The sequence below is a fragment of the Rasamsonia emersonii genome, assembly GCF_000968595.1.
Source record: "Rasamsonia emersonii CBS 393.64 chromosome Unknown ctg1118621760070, whole genome shotgun sequence".
NCBI classification, from domain to species: Eukaryota; Fungi; Ascomycota; class Eurotiomycetes; order Eurotiales; family Trichocomaceae; genus Rasamsonia; species Rasamsonia emersonii.
The window spans coordinates 1-15,669 of record NW_013563217.1 but is presented as its reverse complement, the minus strand read 5'-3'; the positions used below and the strand labels follow the sequence as shown (position 1 = coordinate 15,669).

The window sequence follows — 15,669 nt, the reverse complement described above, 5'->3', positions numbered from 1 at the left end:
TGCCCTTACGATTCTGTCCTTACGTTCTGATATGGATATATTACTTGATTGAATGCTAGGATCATATATATGTACATACATATGAAAAAGCCTGGTCCAGCAAACTACTACTCCGCTATCAACCTCGTTCAGTCCCTCGCTCAGCTCCCTCATTCAAATCCTCAATGACATACGTCTTGAACTTCCGCGCAGGAACCTTCCGCTCAAACATCACGTCGAGCTCCTCGTACGTGCGCCCCTTCGTCTCCGGCAGCCGGAAGATGCACCATGTCAGCGAGAACACCGAGATGCCGCCGTACAGGAACTCGATCTTTGCGCCGGCGTTGGCAGCGCCCGGATTCAGCAAGTACGGCCCGATGACGGTGGTGACGAGGCCCGTCAGCGCGTCGATGGCCGTCGCTAGCGCAATGGTCTTGGACCGCAGCTTGGTGGACGGCGTCTCGCAGACGACGACGTAGGTCAGCGGGCCCAGCGTCATCTGCCAGACGAACTGCAGCACGATCAGCAGGGTGGCCTGCACCCAGCGGTAGACGGGGTTTGCGTCGTAGTTGTGGGCAAACGACAGCAGGGCGACGGTGAACAGCGTGGCGACCATGAACGCCAGACCGAAGATGTACAGCGGCCTCCGGCCAAAGTAGATGAGCGTGATGGCGGAGCACAGCGTGCCGACGAAGCCCATGCCGTTGAGCCCGACGCCCATGTCGAACGCCTGCTCGCTTGACAGCCCGACCTGCTCGAAGAAGTAGGTCGCGAACCCGACCGGGTTGCCCGAGAAGTTCTGGATGACGAACAGCAGCATGCAGATCTCCATGCGCCGCCGGTTGGAGCCCTTCCAGCAGTCGGCGTACGTGGTGCCGACCTCGATCTCGCGCTCCAGCAGGTCCGTCTTGACCATCATGGCCAGCGTCTCGCGCGTGTCGACCTTTGGGTCCGGCCTGGAGAGCCGGCGCAGCGAGCGCTCTGCGTCGGCCATGCGGTTCTGCCGGATCAGCCACCAGGGGGACTCTGGTGCGAAGGGCAGGCCGGCGAGCAGCACGACAGGCCAGACCCATTGGATGGCGAAGGGGATGCGGTACGCCCACTGGTCGGCGCGGTTGATGAAGCCGCGGGTGACGCCCGTCTGGATGAACTGGCCCATGACATAGCAGAGGTTGATGTAGCCGGTGAGGAAGCCACGGAGCCGCAGGGGGAGCACCTCGGAGGCGTACGTGGTGGCGATGACGCAGTAGCTGCCCCAGACGATGCCAGAGAGGTACTGGGACGCAGTGAGGACGCCAATGCCAGACGCAAAAAACTGCATGAAAGTCAAGAGGGCGGTCAGAACGAGACAGACGGCGAACGTCCTCTTACGGCCAAACCGCTCCATGGGGAACGTAACGAGATACGACCCGATGATCTGGCCCACCAGCGAGCCCATCGACATGGCGACCTGCCATGACGCAGGCACCTGCCAGCCGTGGCCCTCGTAGTACACACCGAAATGCCGCTGGAAAGCCGGCAGCGCGTAGAAGTTTCCCGAGATCTCAATGTCGTACGCCCGCATGATGATGGACAGCGAGATGAACATGCTCCAGAAGGCGCCCTTTTTGTAGATGGTGAAGGCTTCCCAGTAGCCGAGCTCGTGCTCGACGGCGGTGCCGCGTTGGGCGAGGGAGGTATCGAGTTTGGCTCCATCAGGCTGTTGCTCTGCAGTAGCAGAGTCAGGAGCAGGAGAAGTATTTTCAACAAGCTCTGTGTGTTCTTTCTCCATGGTCACTTCTTGTACTCAGACGATTACTAACAGTGCAAGATGAAAGAAAGAACCTGTCAGCGATCCATGGACAGACGGACTCGTAGAATTTAATAAACCCTTTCGCAGACGCAGATTAGAGGAGACGCAATTAATTAGTATATACAGACAGACAGACAGAGATATATATGGGTCATCCCCGTCCGGGGTAAGTAATATAGTAACTTACCGTCCCGTACTCCATACCCCGTACTTCCCCAGAAATTCAGTCTAATCCGGGGGACTCGTCCGGGGAAATTTGCGGGCCAATACCCAGCCACATGCATACATCTTCAGCAGTCTTCAGCAGTCTTCACCCTAATTACTACGGACTGACGGTAATTAATTTCTGTATCTGCCGAGAATTGGCCGGCAGACAGAGCAAGCTTAATTCATTCATTCAAGCTGAATTGAATAAGCTTGTTGGCACTGCATACTCCAACTACCCCGAAGTACTGTGGTCATAAATTACAGTACTGTACACTGTCATACAATACAAAAGACCCCAAACCAGCACAGTACGTACTACACACCCTTGCTGTCTGTCGAACACCTGACCATATTAATCGATCAATTAATTATTAATTCTATTCTTCGCAAACAATGCAGGTACTAATACTAACCACATAACTCCTCACACTAATTATCTCCCCGCTAGTCATCAGTCAGCAGTCAGCATGCTTCGAATGGTTTCCAATGGAACCTTCCCCGCAGAAGTTACCGAACCGAGTATGTATCGCTCTAGCTGTTAGGTAGAATCCGCCGAGAATCTCGCCGAGTCTAGTCTACCAGACTACCCTATCAGTGCCGGTCTCTACTCCGTACTCTACTCTGGAATGCGGTGAACGCGAACGTTAACGGTGAGATTGCCGGGGAAAGTAGAACGGTTCAAGGGTATCAACTGACATATTGCTAATTAAGCATTCGACGAGTCGAAGTCAAAGTCTATTATTTATCCTCGTGTCTTGTCTGCCTTCCACACAAGGTAACTACCAGCTAGCTGGAATTTGTCCGATAATGTGCCCGAAGGGAGGGGAACTGACTACTGACTGACTACTGACTGACTGTGTCAAGTAAGTATGGTTGAATTGCGGCACTGTCTACGGAGTACGGAGTACATACGTTGGACGTCTAATGACATGGCATATACACGCGATTGGGAGAGGGATTCAACATAAGGACTGCGCATTGTTAATGTCCTGCTGCTGGCACGCTAATACGTACTTCAACTATACAGCGAGAGCAGTCCTAAAATACATCTGGACTCCTTACACTTATATCGACACATAATACTACTACTTCTGCTGCTGCCATGCCAGACACCCTCCACTACTCCCACCCAGCCACAACCTGGCAACAAGGCCTCCCCCTAGGCAACGGCCGCATCGGCGCCGTCGTCCTCTCCGCCATCGACCAGGAGCTCTGGACCTTTACCGACATCACCTTCTGGTCCGGCCGGCCTGAGTCCGCGCCGCCAGGGTCGTACGGCGGCCGGGCAGCACTGGACGAGATCCGCAACCGGTATTTCGTCGACGACTACGCGGGCGGCAAGCGTCTGGCCGAAAAGTACCTGCAGCCGGCGAAGCAGAACTACGGGACGAATCTGATTGTTGCGAGGGTGAGGATTGCGTTTGAGTATGGGTCCTCGTTGTCAAGTGAGGAGATCGACTTCAGCAGGGCTTTGAGTCTCGATGAGGCTGTTGCTTCGGCTGAGTATCGGCTCAATGGCTACCGCTACTATCGAGAGTCCTGGGTCTCGCATCCGCAGCAGGTTCTCGTGACTCAGTTGAGGACGGACGCGCCGGACGGACTCTCCTTGGAAATCTCCCTTGCCGGAGAGACGAACGAGTTCACCGTCTCTAGCAGCGAGAACAGGCTCGTCTTCGACACCCGCGCCGTCGAGACGGTCCACAGCAACGGCTCCTGCGGCGTCAGGGGTCGAGGCGTACTCCAAGTGACGACGTCTGGAGGCTCGGTCAGCAACAGCGACGGCAGAATCAAAGTCGCACACGCAGCTGTCGTGACCATCACGATGGCGTTCAACACCGACTTCCGACAGATGGACGACCGGTGGAAATCGCTAGCTCTGCAGCAAGTGGCAGACGCAGAGAAGAAGCCATACGAGCAGCTCAGGGCAGATCACGTCCACGACCACCAGCGTCTGTACCGGCGCGTCAGCGTGGATCTCGGGAAGAATGACGAGCGAGAAAACTGGCCGGTCGACAAGCGACGAGCCAGCTTCGCAGCATCTGGATACGATGACCCCGGCTCTTCGCCCTCTTCTTCCAGTACGGCCGCTACCTGACCATCNCCGGGGGCACGCGCGCAGACTCCCCCCTGCCCCTGCATTTACAAGGCCTGTGGAACGACGGCGAGGCGAACCGCATGAACTGGAGCTGCGACTACCACCTGGACATCAACATCCAGATGAACTACTTCCCGACGGAGACAGCCAACCTGAGCGATCTGCAGACGCCGCTGATGAAGTACATCGAGGACCTCGCCGCGGCGGGCAAGACCACAGCAGCCCAGTTCTACGGGTGTCCTGGCTGGGTGGCCCACGTCTTCTCGAACGTCTGGGGCTTCACCGACCCTGGCTGGGAGACCTCCTGGGGGCTGAACGTGACGGGAGGCCTGTGGCTGGCGACGCACATGATCGAGCATTACGAGTATACCCTCGACAAGAAGTTCCTCGCCGAACAGGCCTATCCTGTGCTGAGGGCCGCAGCGGAGTTCTTCCTCTCGTACATGACCGTCGACAGCCGGACGGGGTATCTAGTGACAGGGCCGTCTGTCTCTCCAGAAAACAGCTTCTATCCTCCTGGCCAGAGCGAGGAGCAGCATCTCTCGCTGGCTCCGACGATAGACATTATCCTCGTCCGGGACCTGTTCCAGTTCTGCGTCCAGGCCGCGCGCGAACTGGATGTCAATGACACAGAGCTAGTCAGCAAGCTAGAAGACAGCCTGACGAAGCTGCCCCCGTTCAAGATCGGCCAACGCGGCCAGCTGCAGGAGTGGCAGGAGGACTACGCCGAAGCGCAGCCGGACCACAGACATCTGTCACATACGATGGCTCTGTGCCGCAGCGCGCAGATCTCCGCGCGACAGACGCCCGACCTGGCGACAGCAACACGGACAACGCTGGACCAGCGACAAGCCAGGGCCGACCTGGAGGACATCGAGTTCACGGCGGCGCTGTTCGGGCTGAACTACGCGCGGCTGAACGAGCCCGAGCCCGCATTCCGCCAGCTGGGGCATCTGATCGGCGAGCTGGCATTTGACAACCTGCTGACGTACTCCAAGCCGGGGATCGCAGGCGCAGAGACCAACATCTTCATCGCAGACGGGAATTACGGCGGTGCGGCGGTCCTCGCGGAGATGTTGCTGCGGAGTGTTACAAGAACGAGTAGCGCAGGCGTAGAAGTGGAAATCGATCTCCTCCCGGCGTTGCCTTCTGCCTGGCCGTCAGGGCATATCCGTGGTCTCCGTGAAAGGGGGAATATCGAGGTGGATATCTACTGGGAAGGGGGGAAGTTGTCGACTGCGACGTTGAGGAACTATTCTGGGGGTGTGCAGGTAGCTGTATACTACGGGGGATACAGTCAGAGGTTGACAATAACGGAGGATAGAATTACGACGCTGGATGGCGAGTTGCGGTCGGTCTAGCTCTATCCAGAGTCCGCCTTGTTATGGAGAGATTAGTTGATGGATGACATATAAAAAAAAATTAATCAGTCATCTATCCAAGTCTGAATGAACGAGGATACATATGGCTATAGATGAGTACGTTATTTTTAATTATTGATTTCCTCCCTTGTACTATCAAACCAGAAGAAGGGGACATCCAATGAACCAAAGATAGATGGAAGCAGGAAGAAGACATGGAATGTCATGACACAGGGTAAATAAAAACATGTATGTAATAGTTGGGGGATGGTTAGCAGCGAGGTATAAATGTAGTATGCCAGTGTATGCTATTACTGAATACTGATCCGGATTAATTATCCGTATCTCTACATGGAAGTAAATAAGTAAGGTAACCTACATATGTATGAAGAGAAAAGGAAGGGCAAAAAAAATAAACAAAGTGATTGGAAGAAAAGAAAAGACCGTCTTGATCCATCTTCCACATACCTAATGTACTTCTGTAATTGGTAGGTAGATACTTGGGTATCAAATTAAAATATATCCATGTATATAGCTTAATAGGAGGGAGGAAAGAAAATAAGCATGTATCATGCAATGGAAATAATTCCACTGTGTTGATGAGAAATTCACACTTCTTCTTCTCTGATTTAGATTAGAGGCTAGATACATAATGTAACATTTCGGTGATCAATTAAATATTATTTAACCATACATATCATATCGCGTACACATAATTAATAACTTCCGCGCGGTTCGTTACTACAGTATCGTGATTGTTTAAGAACAATCCACCAATGTGAATGTGTCGTCTGTTACAGACCATATAATATTGGTGATTCGATTCCTCACCTTATCATGCCAGGTACTGCCCCAAGTTTCCCCACATTTATCTCCTCTGATAAGTTAGATAATAAATTATGACCGATCTATCCGTATCGTTGAGCTAAACTGCTCACCTTCCTTTTTTGTTTCTGCACGTGTCGATCGATCTTTATCTCTGATATATTATCAAAGATTCTTACTTGGTCTAGTTGATTGCTTGTTATTACGTACAATACAAGACACCATTATCGTGAGAATGAAGGATTTGTCAGCTGGAGGAGTGACTGACTATCTTAGTAGCTAGGAAATTAGCTATGATGTGATTAATTGATTTTGTTTTGGTTAGGAGGATATCGTTATCGTATCAATTCATTATTGATAAGGAATATGCTGTAGATATATCATGGTATAAAAGACCTCGTTTCATGTCTCTTCTTTATGCTCTCCAGCTGTCTGCAAGTAGATTACACCATGAAATTCCTTACGCACCTCCTCCTAGGCCTGGCTCCTCTAGCCAGCAGCCAATTCACAGGAATCACAAGCACAGTTGTCGTCGAAGGCTTGGACACGAATTCTTCCGTGCTGGGGAATTACTACAACTAGTAAGCATCCCCCAATGCCCCCACAGATATACCATTGATGATTAAATCTCTTGCTTCCAGCTGGGTCAAATCTCCGGGCAATGATCTCTGGGACCTGACACGCTCAGCCCGTCTGCCTGTCACATCCCCCAAGAAGATCCCCTGCAATGGCCAGCGAAAGGAGATTCTCATTGAGCCGTCGCGCTCTGCGTTGGTGATTATTGATATGCAGAGTTTGTTCTACATTATATTCTTTCGGTGATTTTTTTTTTCTGACAAGATATGGATGTAGATTTCTTCCTGCACCCCGCTCTCAGCCCCAAGGCTACTGCCGGCCGAGCCATTGTCAACACAATGGTGAATATGATCCATGGATTCCGGAAGGCGGGGATGAAGGTGCTGTGGGTTAATGTGCGTTAATTATCATTTTAATTCCCTTTCCGAAGCATGTCCCTGTCGAGGGAACATTCTGACTGACTTTGCGACAGTGGGGACTCGACGAGTTCGATCTCCTGACAATGCCGCCTGCGTTCCTGGATGAGTTTTCGACGAATGACTCCTCGTCGAGTACGTCTCCTTATCTCCATTGAAAACGACGTTTTCTGACGACTCATCTAGCATCCTTCGGCTCCGACATGGGCATCGTCCCCGGGACAAACATCTCCGCAGGACGAAAACTGATGCGCGGATCGTGGAACGCGCAGCCCTACGGTCCTTTGTATCCGTTGCAGGTGGAGGGTGTTGCCAGGGGGACGGATCTTTATTTTAACAAAAGTACATATCTCCTGACTTCTGGCTTTGATTGGGAATTTGCATTGATTAGGATTGCTTCTGGCAGATCGGCTCAGTGGTCTCTGGGGCGCGCAAACCCCGCTGGGTCTATGGCTGCAGGAGAACGAAATCACGACGCTGTTTTTCGGGGGCGTAAATACGGATCAGTGTGTGGTATGTTTACGCTATCAGATATGGAAGCAGACTGCTGACATTGAGTTGATATAGTGGTCAACCTTCATCGACGCCTACTTCAAGGTCAGCCGTTGATAATCTCAGACAGGATCGAATGGAACCTAGATACTGATGGGAATAGGGCTTTGACGTCATCCTGGTTGAGGATATCTCTGCGACGACGAGTCCGTACTAGTAAGTTCTCATGCGGTTGTATTGCATACAGAGTGTAGCTGATTCGGCTCAGTGCGACTCAAATGGTGCGGTATAATGCTGATGGTGAGTTTGCATAACATAATAAGATTTTTGAGCCTTCTGGGAATTGCTGACTGGGACAGGGGATGGATTCCTGTCCAACTCGACCCAGATTCTGCCAGCTTTGGAGGGTTAAGGTTGACGTGAGTGCTGGAAATTGACATGATATGAAAGGCGTCACATAACGACAATCTATTGCTTGTAGATAGAAATAATAATAACAACAATACTGTTATTATTTTTATATCATAAAAAAAAGCTTTATCCTGATTAACTACAGAATTAGCTTGACATGCACCACAGTTCAGTTCCTCAGCTATCAATAGACAAGCAAAAAAGACCGTGCAGTGCTACACAGCCTAATCTGCCTGGCTTCCAGCTAGGTAGCTATTACCTTATAGAAATCTACTAAAGCATCACATATTGCACTAAAGAAAAGAATTACATAAAGATACCTATAAATATAGTACCTTTCTTTACTTCTTAAATCTTTTCCATGTCTGCTAATAATACCCTAGTTCTTTTTTCTTTACCCTTTGCCCTTATTAATTCCCTATCTTTGATGAGTATTTCCTTAATAAAAGCTAAATATATAGAAAAGGAAGTAGTCTAAGAAGGCAGAAATAGATGCCAGTATAGGAAAATAGTATGAAGCGATAAAAGAGTAAGGTGGAAGAGGGAAGCTGTATAATAAAAAGATGCCTATTTTTGCAGGAAGGCTAGTAGATAGAAATGCTACAGGGCTTCTAGCCACCAATCAGCATGCCAGACTGCACCTACAGACTCTGCAGAATACATATATTGATCAATTGATCCTTAACTGATCCGGTTATAATACCCGTATTATTTCGTTTATACATTCCATTATGATCCACTAACCCTGCTTAATTTATTGCAGATTTTTTTTTTCGGTGATCCACAGTATAATTACAATTATTTGTAGTGTACTCGGAGAATCATCTACCAATGCCGTTGTAGCGTGTGTTGACAAACGCACAGCGGTGCGCTTTCAAGGCTGTGCTCTCAGCCTTGCCAGCAATGCCATATTTATGTCTGCCTTACTCCTTACTCAAGTTGCGGCGTATTCAGAGTCCTCTTCTTTTTTTTTATTTTCCTTTCGAAGTTGACTTAGGTCTCGGGTTTCAATAACTTCAAACTTTCTGTTCTTGAATACATTCACGCGAGTTTTTCGTTCGTTTTAATTCAGTGGATTTCTTCATAGATGTGCCTTCAGTGCGTAATCCTGAAAGACGAAGAGCACAACGTCGAACCCAGCGGGAAAATGCCCGCCCCGTCATATCAGAGCGAGAGTGTCACCAAGACATGATCATCGACGACGATACTCCGTTGGCGAACAAGCAAGCCAGTCAGAGCAAACAGGGCGAGATCTCGCAGTCCTGTGCCGAGCCTTCGCTTGAGCCAAACGCAGAGATCTCGTTGCACGACCTGCCAGACCTCTCTCTCTCACTCCGGCCGCAGTCGATGACGACCGCGCCAACTATGACCAGTGGCGAAGGCTATCAATCCATCATATGTCCCGCTACAGCGTCAGCCCTGCTCTCTGATGGTAGTGAATTTGACTACATTGGGGATTATATGTCCTATGAGTTTGCGGATCCAGATACGTACATGAACCGGGTCAACAGAGAAAAAGAGTCGTCGACCTGGCCTGATATGATTCCAAATATTCGAGACCAGGGAAGGAGTTAAGATGTATTACCTAAAAGATGACTCTATTTCATTGCAATTATCTGACAGGAAGAGAAAAAAAACGGCAAGATCTTGTGCTGAATGCTCAATAGTCATAAATTTATTTTATTTTCTTTTCATATGCCATGAACTCTTAATGACATGTGCATGGCATCAATTGGAAATCTATACTAAATGCAAAATATGACTCCTCACAGCCACTCCTTTGGAACAACCTCCATCACACTATCATTCGTCACCGGCGGCCAGATCTTGACAATCTCCAGACCAACCGACGCGAGCAGCTCGCGCCACTGGCGCTCCTTGCGGCCCATACCGCCGTACTTCATCATGTTGATGTCCATGAGGGAGCCCCAGACGGAGGCGTTGGTAGGCGGGAGGACGATCTCGACGATCAGGATCTTCGATCGCCCCTGGACGAGGGCCGGGATGGTGTTTTTGAGGATCGTTCGACAGGCGTGGTCAGGCCAGTCGTGGAGGACGTGGCGGAGGATGTATAGGCGGGCACCTGGGTTGTTAGCAGCTAGCCTTAAGACCTATGAGGAAATTGATAAGGAAGTACCCTTTACAGGCTGCTCCTCCTTGAAGAAATCATACGGCCGGATCTCGACATTCTCCGTCACCACAGCCCCCTTGACCGTCTCGGGCAGGTCCTCCAGAACCATCTTCCCCTTCAGCTGGGGCCACTGCGAGCGCATCTCTCGGAGCAGATGACCATATCCACCGCCGACATCGACGACCAGAGTCTCCTCCGGCGCTGCGTCCGCCAGGACCTGCTCAAAAGGGTAGATATCGAGCACGCTCTTGCCATCGCCAGCGGCGCGCTCCGTGTCGATGGACTTGGCCATCGAGGCGTTGAATTTGGCCAGCAGATCGGACTGCGTCTGCATCCAGTGGAAGAACTCGACGTCGGTGTTGTTGGCCCATTGGAACAGCGAGGGCTGCGTCGGGTCCGCGCCTGGGTTGCGGTAGGCGATGTGCGCGAGATACTCGGGCAGTTTGGCGATTTCGCGAATCCGGACGGCCCTGATGGAAAGTCAGTTCAGGTCCGGATCTAGTTTTATTTTAAAGATGGACTGACATACATTGGCATGGCGCTCTGGTTGAATGGCGGCGTTGACAGCCGGGTCGACAGGGCGTTGTGCTCGTAGACTTCCTCTTCCACCTCTGCGAAGATGCCGTAATGCTGGAGGGCGCGCATGATGCGGTCTAATTACCATCGAGATGATTAAAGGCAATTCTTTTTTTATGGAAGCACCTACTCACTCGCGAGAATTGCGTCCATATTCGCATGTCCTGCCAGCTCAGCGACAGTCATCCTTTCCTTGGGCCATGGAGCCAGCAGACGGCATTGCCACGCAGCGATGGCACAGGCATGTGCTCCTGGCTGCAAGACGAACCGCCAGACCTCTTCCTCGGAGTCTTCGAGGGCAGCGACCAGTTTCCTTGCCGCAGTCAGGAGTTTGTGTCGCGAGGAGGAAGTAGACCAGCGCTCTCCACCTGCGGACGGTGTATAGGTTTCAGCAGCGCGGTTGATGTCTGCCAGCAGGGTTTGGATGTGTTCTGGAGTGGCCATTATTTTTCGTCTATCGTACAGGAGTGGTTACAACAGTGATGGAAACGAGCAGCTGTCTCGACAGGAATAATGTACTAGGGTTGTTGAAGTAAAGTCAATCCAGGATAAGAAACGAGCCACATGGCTGGCCTTACCGGGAAAAACGGATAATAATAATAACAATAATGAACTGCTGCAGGCATCTCCTGCAGCCAGCTCAGTTACATTGCCCACGTTACATTGCAAATGCAGGCGAGTAATGCAATTACGGGAGACGTACAGAGTATGTAATTTTGGCATCTGCGGTATGACTTCGACGACAAACATGCATGCATTAATTCTATCGACTCGACAGGGCCCTGCTACGTAGTCGACATCGTCTTTGTTTTCAGCTTGCAGTGTCTTGGCCAATGCGACCTGCCGTTGACAGGGGTCTGTGTAGGCCAGTCTGCGAGGCATCAGCTGTCAATAATAATAGAGATCCCCTACAGGAAGATGAAGTCAAACATCGCTCTTTTCTCATATTACTTTTTTTTGTGCATCTCTCTCGTTTTGACTGACTTTGTTTCTGTTGTGCATACATTCGAATCTCTTTTATAATTCCTCGCCATGGGCTTCGGCGTCAAAGAATCCAAGTCCACCATCGGCCGGCATGTGCCTGGCACTGCCACGCTGTTTGATATCCACGGCGCAGCAGTCCAGCAGTCGTCTGCCTTCAAGCATGCCTCAGGCAAGAATTCTGATATTATTCTCGTCCCGCAGCCGTCGAACTCGCCAAACGATCCCTTGGTAAGCTATCTACCCCTCAATGCGTTGTGATACTGCTGCTAATAATACTGCCGCAGAACTGGCCGCAATGGAAGAAGCATCTGACCTTCTTTTCCATCTGCCTCTCCGTCTGCATGGCCGGCGCTCTGGGCCCCCTGCTCGCGCCCGAAGAGGCCGACATCGCCGAGGAATTCCACATCAGCATCTCCAAGGCTGCCCTGCCGGCGGGATATCCGCTGCTGACGGCCGGCGTGGGAGCGTTCCTGGCGCAGGCCTGGGCTCCGATCCTGGGCAAGAGGTCGGCCTACATCATCTCAACGGTCATCCTCTTCGCGACGACCATCCTGGTGTGCCTGGGCGTCGAGTTTCAACTCGCTGCTGGCGGCTCGCACGGTGCAGGGTTTTGGAAATGGGGCGTATGAGTCGATTGTCATTTCGTCCATTGGAGATCTTTACTTTGTACGTTGCAGAGAGACCTGCCGCTAGTCGATATTACGTCCAGGCTGACAATCTCAGGTCCACGAGCGAGGCAAGATGATTGTCGCATACAACATCGTCACGCTCGGCGCCGCCAACATCTGCCCCATCCTGGGCGGCTACATCTCGCACGTCTACGGCTGGCGGATGCAATTCCGCATCCTGATCGCTTTCACGGGCCTGGCGCTGTTGCTGATCATCTTCGCCTGTCCGGAGCACGCCTACGTCCGGCCCAGCACGTACGAGACGGACATGGCCGCGGGATCCGAGACTGAGAGCCTGCGCAACAAGGCTGACGTCGATCTGTCCGGAGACGCTACTGCGCTGGTGAGCACGCCAGAGAAACGGCGGTCGTACTGGGAGGAGCTGAAGCCGTTCAATGGCTTCATCTTGCGCCAGAATCCGGTGATCCTGCTGGCTCGTCCGTTTGCGTGCTTCCTCTATCCGGCTGTCTTTTGGGGATTTACAGTGGGAGGGCTGTGGAGTGCATGGGTATGCTGCCCTGAATCTTCCCTAAATCTTCTTCTTCTGTCTGACATCACAGACAATCGGCCTCTCCGTCGTCGTTGCCCAAATCTTCGGCGCACCCCCCAATCTCTTTGATGACACGCAGCTCGGCCTGCTCTTCATCTTCCCCTTCGTCTTCCTCATGATCGGGTGCGTCGTCGGCTTCGTGCTCAGCGACTGGTGGCCCAAGTTCTGCGCGCGGCGCAACAACGGCGTCTTCGAGCCCGAGTTCCGGCTTATCCTGCTGCTTCCGGTGCTGCTGGTCGGGATTCCAGGGCTGTTCGGCTTTGGATACTACGCCGCGCGCGCCAACGACCACTGGGTGCCGGTGTCGTGTCTGCAGGGGCTGATCGCGTTCGCGAGCGTGCTGGCGGCCAGCGTCTCGTTCAACTACGTGCTCGACTGCCACCGCAGCCGCAGCGTCGAGGTCTCGGTCGCCATCATCATGTTGCGCAACTTCTTCTGGTTCGGCAGCAGCTACTTCCTGCCCGACTGGCTCGAGGTCGCCCGCACGAGCACCATCTTCAGCATCATCGGTGGCATTCAGCTCGGCGTGACGCTGTGCTCAGTCGTCATCTACGTCTATGGCAAGCAGCTGCGGTGGTTCTTCCATCGGAATGACCCGTTGAGGTGCTTTATGTTGTAAGTACGATTGTCAATCGACTGGTCATTCTACAACGTATGAATGTATGTATACTATTGAGGACGTCTGATGTACTGTACATAAGCGAATAGTCTGTATTGTTGAATCACTCGAATGCAATAGATAGTCATTGCGTACAGTACAGTACTGTATACACTGATTCAACCTGGCTACTTGCATACGGAGTACAACAGCTCCAGTCACGTAGGACATGTATGTACATACATACATACATGTAACCTTTAGGCAGTGGGGAAAGAGAATGAAAAGTCTCATTCTCGCACCAACATTAATTAGCCTACCTCATTTCCTGCCTATGACAGTCATTGTTGACATGTCTGTTAGTAACACCGTCTTTCCGAAAAGGAATGCTTGCAGCGTCGATCACACAGACCTGCACTGAGCTGAGCTGTGGTCTTTCTTTGTCCTAATCTCGCTCTCTTTCGTAAGAGAACACAGAGTCCTCCGTATTCGATACATACCTCCCCCGCAACTCGGTCTAGAGTATAATCTGTCTACCGGCAAGGCTGGACCAATTCGGACTTTTCCTTTCTACATGCACATTGCACATACCTACATACATACATAGGCACTGCTCACCTCGGTGCATTATCGGAGGATTACGTTTTCCGGACATCGGAAGAGCAGTCGTCATCAGGTTAACTAAGTTATGCTAAGTAAGCTACTAATTCTTTGACATACAGCGTGGTATTGCACTGCAAAAATGTATGGAGTATAATAAATAAATGCTTAGGTCGTATTCGCTATCTAGTTCATTCATTCATTCATTCATTCGATTAGATCGATTCCAGAAGCAAGCCTCTATCTGACTAACTAGTCGTCAGGTACACGTCATGTATATACATACTGTACCTGCCTGCCCGTGCCAAGGCAAGGATAATATTCATACAGAGTACGTACTCCGCACATGGGAGTATTACTGTACTGCGCCTGGGACAGCTTTCTTTCCGAACCCTGCAAGTTCAAGGATTGAGTTTTGCTATGCAGGAGTCTGTATGCATGTGGGTGAATTAAGCAAGAGAGATCGGTCTCTGACGTCCTACGCTACATTCGAGACTGGATGCGTCTCATGCCTGAAATCACACAATGTATCTACCTACCTGTATGATTTAAAATCCCCAGCTTAATATCTGCCTGTCGACAGGAGGCTTATTTTACTCCTAGGATACATGGACTATCGGTTAAATGGACAGTGCTAGAGCGTGTCTGACCCCTGCTGTCCAACCCCTGCAAGTATCACGTTGCGTGTAACTCTATCGACTCTCCCGAACCCTAAATATTTACTTGCCATTTGCAAAAGTAATATGTCGACGGCGTTGCTTTGCAAATACGGCCAGGACGCTCCGACAGCAATATGCAGGCTGTTTTTTCTTCACATCGGAGGTGACAAGAACTTTGTCCAGGGGAGAAGTACATGTACTCGATAGGTAATGCCCCTCGTGCTCGCGATGTATCTACTATCTACATACATGAGTGGGCAATCTTCAAGAATATATTGCTGCGATCGCTGAGATTCTCCTTTCCCATGTAATCGTCCTCAGCCTTCGTTTACAATGTCTCCCCCGCCAGACAGCGTCAATCGCGCTCCTGAGCTCCTCGTCGCGCTCTGGCTGACCACCGCCGTTGCCATCCTCATCTTCGCTGCGCGTCTCTACGTGCGCATCCGCATCATCAAGTACCGCGGCTGGGACGACTACTGGATTGTCGCGTCAATGGTCAGTGTCCTGACTCATTCATGACAGTATCTCTCTCACCGTTATAGATTCTAGCAACACTGGGCATCGCACTCGAAACAGTAGCCGTCAACTACGGCTTCGGCCGGCACGAATCCTCCCTGTCGACCGAGCAAGTCGTCCAGGCGACCAAGTACAACATGCTCGCCATCCCGCCCAACTTGCTCAGCAGCGCCACGGCCAAGATCTCCGTGTGCTTCTTCCTGCTGCACGTCAACCAGGACAAGCGCACGGGG

General features: G+C 51.3%; 7 protein-coding genes across 7 annotated transcripts; 5 read left to right on the top strand and 2 right to left on the bottom strand.

The window, feature by feature from the left end:
* Window positions 1-118: 118 nt before the first annotated feature.
* Window positions 119-1,750, bottom strand: T310_3469 (uncharacterized protein; the record flags this gene model as incomplete). The annotated part of the gene is made up of 1 exon (XM_013473665.1): window positions 119-1,750. The coding sequence occupies one exon, from the start codon at window positions 1,748-1,750 to the stop codon at window positions 119-121; it is 1,632 nt and encodes a 543-aa protein (XP_013329119.1).
* Window positions 1,751-3,080: 1,330 nt separating this feature from the next.
* On the top strand, window positions 3,081-5,434 carry T310_3468 (Alpha-L-fucosidase; the record flags this gene model as incomplete). The annotated part of the gene is made up of 2 exons (XM_013473664.1): window positions 3,081-4,056; window positions 4,098-5,434. The coding sequence occupies 2 exons, from the start codon at window positions 3,081-3,083 to the stop codon at window positions 5,432-5,434; spliced, it is 2,313 nt and encodes a 770-aa protein (XP_013329118.1).
* Window positions 5,435-6,877: 1,443 nt separating this feature from the next.
* Window positions 6,878-8,431, top strand: T310_3467 (uncharacterized protein; the record flags this gene model as incomplete). Its single annotated transcript, XM_013473663.1, has 8 exons — window positions 6,878-7,052; window positions 7,112-7,230; window positions 7,308-7,386; window positions 7,438-7,764; window positions 7,819-7,959; window positions 8,012-8,043; window positions 8,103-8,162; window positions 8,306-8,431. The coding sequence occupies 8 exons, from the start codon at window positions 6,878-6,880 to the stop codon at window positions 8,429-8,431; spliced, it is 1,059 nt and encodes a 352-aa protein (XP_013329117.1).
* A 911-nt stretch (window positions 8,432-9,342) lies between these two features.
* Window positions 9,343-9,729, top strand: T310_3466 (uncharacterized protein; the record flags this gene model as incomplete). The annotated part of the gene is made up of 1 exon (XM_013473662.1): window positions 9,343-9,729. The coding sequence occupies one exon, from the start codon at window positions 9,343-9,345 to the stop codon at window positions 9,727-9,729; it is 387 nt and encodes a 128-aa protein (XP_013329116.1).
* Window positions 9,730-9,920: 191 nt separating this feature from the next.
* T310_3465 (o-methyltransferase) lies at window positions 9,921-11,305 on the bottom strand (the record flags this gene model as incomplete). The annotated part of the gene is made up of 4 exons (XM_013473661.1): window positions 9,921-10,237; window positions 10,292-10,755; window positions 10,815-10,938; window positions 10,996-11,305. The coding sequence occupies 4 exons, from the start codon at window positions 11,303-11,305 to the stop codon at window positions 9,921-9,923; spliced, it is 1,215 nt and encodes a 404-aa protein (XP_013329115.1).
* A 588-nt stretch (window positions 11,306-11,893) lies between these two features.
* On the top strand, window positions 11,894-14,082 carry T310_3464 (uncharacterized protein; the record flags this gene model as incomplete). The annotated part of the gene is made up of 7 exons (XM_013473660.1): window positions 11,894-12,073; window positions 12,130-12,468; window positions 12,569-13,021; window positions 13,074-13,639; window positions 13,684-13,723; window positions 13,803-13,892; window positions 13,930-14,082. The coding sequence occupies 7 exons, from the start codon at window positions 11,894-11,896 to the stop codon at window positions 14,080-14,082; spliced, it is 1,821 nt and encodes a 606-aa protein (XP_013329114.1).
* Window positions 14,083-15,253: 1,171 nt separating this feature from the next.
* T310_3463 (uncharacterized protein) lies at window positions 15,254-15,669 on the top strand (the record flags this gene model as incomplete). Its single annotated transcript, XM_013473659.1, has 2 exons — window positions 15,254-15,415; window positions 15,463-15,669. Coding segments are annotated over 2 exons (369 nt in total), but the record flags the coding sequence as incomplete, so codon positions are not given.